Genomic DNA, 3848 nt, shown 5'->3' on the forward strand with positions numbered 1-3848 from the left:
GGGGGGGGAGCTAATCCGGGCCGGCGGGCGGCCGCAAAACTGATCACTCTAGTCACTACACAAGTCACTTAAGTATCGGATCGTCCGTGTGGGGAGACTTGTGTGACTTACTCCCTATCCTCGCAGCACGAGCCGGTCCCACGAAAATTTTTCTGTGACTAAAGTGACTAGATCCTTCGCCTCGGGACGTCGAGAGAAAGAAGCGATTTATTTTTCTCGCGACGCCGCGCGCCCCTCTATCATCGCCGTTGGAAAGTCGGTAAGTCAATATCCTGAGGAAGCAGACGTTTGGACGAATGAGGGAAAGAAAAGAGGCCTGGCGCTCCGCCAGCGGCTGTCCCTACACTGCATACAGGGGCTTTATCGTTATAATGACAACGCGAGCGGGCGCTACAGGTTATAGTCTGTGCCGCCTTATTAAACCTCATAATCGCCAAGTGGAACGTTTTTGGCGGCTCGCTGCGGGAGCGGGGCGCGGGGCTGGACGCTTCTGAGGGGCCGACGTGCCCCACCAGGCCACCGGCAAAACACAATTAGTCTCAATTACCGCGCAGTGAAATGAGAGTTTAGGGTTAGGACATGGACCGGACAAGACGAGTTCGGCGTGAACCTGCAAGTGAATGATTATTATTTTTAATAAGCGCAAATGTCCGACCAATGTCTCTTACGGTCGGCGGCATTTGAGAAAACAACGTCACTGCAAAAAGCACTCGGAAATCACTCGAAACTCGACACAAAAAATAAAATAAAAGCCATCCCTTTAACGAGCCTTAGCGAACGGCACAGCCTGCTCAGGCCTACCTCCTTCGAGAGGGCAACAACCCCAACCGGTACCGAGACACTTCAGAACATGAGCGGCCACTCCCAAGGATAGAACCTGGAAACATGGACGCCACCGGCTCAGTCAGCATCGAGTTTGCGGCCAATTGCGGATGGTTTACTTTCAAACCGATACCGATAAGAAGTTAAACAATTCGGGTACTTCCACATAGTAATAGCTATGCATCGAGAAACGACCCCATCTCACACCCAACGTGAGACGCGACTGAGAATGAAAACAAGATTAAAGTCGAATGGTTACTGCACGTAAATTAATTGCAAAGGAGCCGTTCGACTCGCTGTGCCCTGCCCCGCTCTGCTCACCAGTAGGGTGTCTGGTACGTGCGCACGCCCCGCCGGGTGTCGGAGTAGGCCTTGCGGATCTGCTCCTCGGTGCGGCTGTCCTGCAGGTGCCTCATGGACTCCATGATGAGCTCGTTGGCGATGGCGCGCCGGGACTTGGCGCGGTAGGAGCTGCTCTCCAGGTCGGTGGTGGCCATGATCCTCCTCGGGTTGAGGTCTAGCAGAGCTTCCTCGGTGCGGCGGCGGAGGTCGGCGAGCTCCTTCTCCTTGAGGTACTTGTCGGCGTGGCGCTCCTCGTACGACGAGTGACCCAGCACCTTCTTGGTCAGGGAGGTGGCGACTTCGACTTGCTTGGCGAGCGAGAACGGCGACCGCGGGTGGAAGATGGGGCCTTCCTTGGTCTCTCGCAGCGACTCCTGGGCTCTGAGCTGCGCTTCTACTGCGAGCTGCTCTGCTCTCCCGGCGCTGTACGTCTTGATGCCCTGCTGCGATGGGTCGTACTTTTTAAGCCCGCGCTCGTTGAGCCAGGGTAGGTGGGGGGGTGGACGGGGTCGCAGTCCGCGGTCACGGTCGTCCAACCAGTCGATCATGGGCTGGTAAAAGTTCATGCCGAAGCTGTAGTTGTTGTCATAGTATTTGGTGGCGGGCTTCTGCCAGCGGGGGATCGGCATGCTGAGCTCGCGCTGTCGAGGCATGCTGGGGCCGGGGGGGTCAAGGGACGAACGGGGGTCGCAGGCACACACAGGCACTCCAGGCAAATCAGAAGTTTCGGAATGAAGTTTTCGGCGGCGGCGAAGTTCGAAGGCGGTAGGCTGGTCGTGCAGCTGCTCGCTGGTGCTGCGGACGGCTGCTCGCTGACGGGATGGTGGGCCTACACTGAGGCTGCGCTGGGCCCGTAGGCCGGGGGTGCGGCGCGCCGCGGGGGAGAGGGCGCGGGGGGCGCGGCCTAAGGGGTGGCGGGGCGGGGCGTACGCGCCACCGCTGGCACAGCCTACCGCTCGGTCTGGCCAATCGACCTTGGGGTCGGCCGGGACCGTCCTAAGCCTATACGTCATAGAGAAGAATAGGAGGCTGGGGGGATGAGTGCGGGCGGTGCGGGTGGGGAGGCAGAGACACGGCGCGCCGGGGGGTTTATTCTTAGGCGAGCATTCCCTGCGGTGATTCCCCGTGGCTGCGGTGCACCGCAACGTCTGTTGTGTCCGGCGGGGGCAGGAGTCAAGAGTCAAGGTGCGCCCCCCCCCCCCCCACTCGCCCCCTATCCCCACCCTCCGCCAGGTGGGCAGCTGCATCATCCCCCCGCAATCGAACCATCTACACCAATCGCTGACACTGCCAGGTGATGAGGAGGGGGCGGTAGGCGTCTCATATCATCGCCCACGTGTGCGCGGGTAAGGAGGGGAGGGCGGACGGACGGACAGACAGACATTAAAAGTGTGCCTTCTTGCAAGCACCTAAGCAACTGCTTCGGCAGTGTCACACACCATCTCGATGGGGAGAGTGTACCATAAAGTACATGATAACTGTTTGGGATCAAACCCGAAGTTGAACAAGTTTTTGCGTTCAACTAGTGTTGAACACGTCCAAGTATTAAAATATGTGCAGACAGACTTGCTGACTTATTGGTTTTCATCCGTGTTGGCTGCATCGCACTAAGTATTGAGTGGGAATCAGAGTAGGGTGAGGAGGCAAGGATGTGGCGTGAGACCGTGGGAAACCACGCATCCCTTAACTACAAAGCGTTTATTCAACAATTGTATTCTAAGCATTCCGAGCAAAAACCGTAAGTCCTTTGCAAATTGCAAAGCTTTTTCAAAGCGCGACAACAACAATCGAAGCAGGCCATAGGAAGGTTATTGTGGTCCACAGACCCCTTCCTCTATTGTGATTTTACTGTACCGGATGCGGCGTGCGTGCGGGTTGCATACTCACACGGCGCCATAAGTCTGTCTGTCTGTCTGTCTGTCTGTCTCTCCCCCGCGCGCGCGCGCGCTTGCTCGCCCAAGCAGACTCATTAATTAATCGGATACTTAAATCAAGGTTAATGAATATGCGTGCATCGCGCATGCAACACTTTCATCATCGACTGAATCATAGCAAAGCCTCGGCATAAGTGTAAAGTCGCAGTTCATGAAGGGCAAGCGTCATTTTCACGCTGCTTCACGCAGCCACGCAGCCAAAGAAGGACAGAAGTTCATCTCGCTGAGAGTAAAAATCACGCCTGACTTGCTAATCCCCGTCAAGAGACAGCAGAGTTCCCAGCCAAATATTGTTTGTTTGTTTGTTTAAAAAAATCTAATCGTATACAAAAAACACATTGTCTGAAAATGTTCCGAAATGTGCTGTCACGTTAAAATTTAATTCTCATTCCTGAGTGATCCTCGTAGGTATCCACCCAACGACACACCGCAGGGCAGGGTCTGCTTGTAATAAGAAGTTCAGGGTGATGCTTTTTCACATGGCCGACGGTGTGTGATGGCCACATCTCGTTCCTCTGCATCTCTATCCCTCTCTCTCTCTCTCTCTCTCTCTCTCTCTCAGTCCACCCCACTAGTCCACCCACGCCCTGCCTCCTGCACTGCCAAGGAGGCGATGTGTCGTCTCGGATTTGCCGGACCAGAGAAGTGGCGACGAAGTCTCGTGTTATTCGCACATGCATCTCGCGCCTCCGCCCCGCGCCGGGCCGCCCCACCCACCGCGCACTGCACGCGGGTGCTCCCCGCCCCGCC

The 3848-nt window shown here is 56.4% G+C and overlaps 1 protein-coding gene across 1 annotated transcript in view; it reads right to left on the reverse strand.

Annotated features, from left to right (window-relative positions):
* The window catches only part of LOC113216901 (paramyosin, short form), a gene marked incomplete in the record, with an annotated part of 8478 nt that extends 6469 nt beyond the window's left edge, over window positions 1-2009 (reverse strand). The window contains 1 exon segment of the mRNA XM_052272373.1: window positions 1144-2009. Coding sequence (XP_052128333.1) covers window positions 1144-1817 — 674 coding nt within the window.
* Between the last annotated feature and the right edge of the window lie 1839 nt (window positions 2010-3848).

Source organism: Frankliniella occidentalis, unplaced genomic scaffold (genome assembly GCF_000697945.3).
Source record: "Frankliniella occidentalis isolate FOCC.00 unplaced genomic scaffold, Focc_3.1 Scaffold202, whole genome shotgun sequence".
Taxonomy (NCBI): Eukaryota; Metazoa; Arthropoda; class Insecta; order Thysanoptera; family Thripidae; genus Frankliniella; species Frankliniella occidentalis.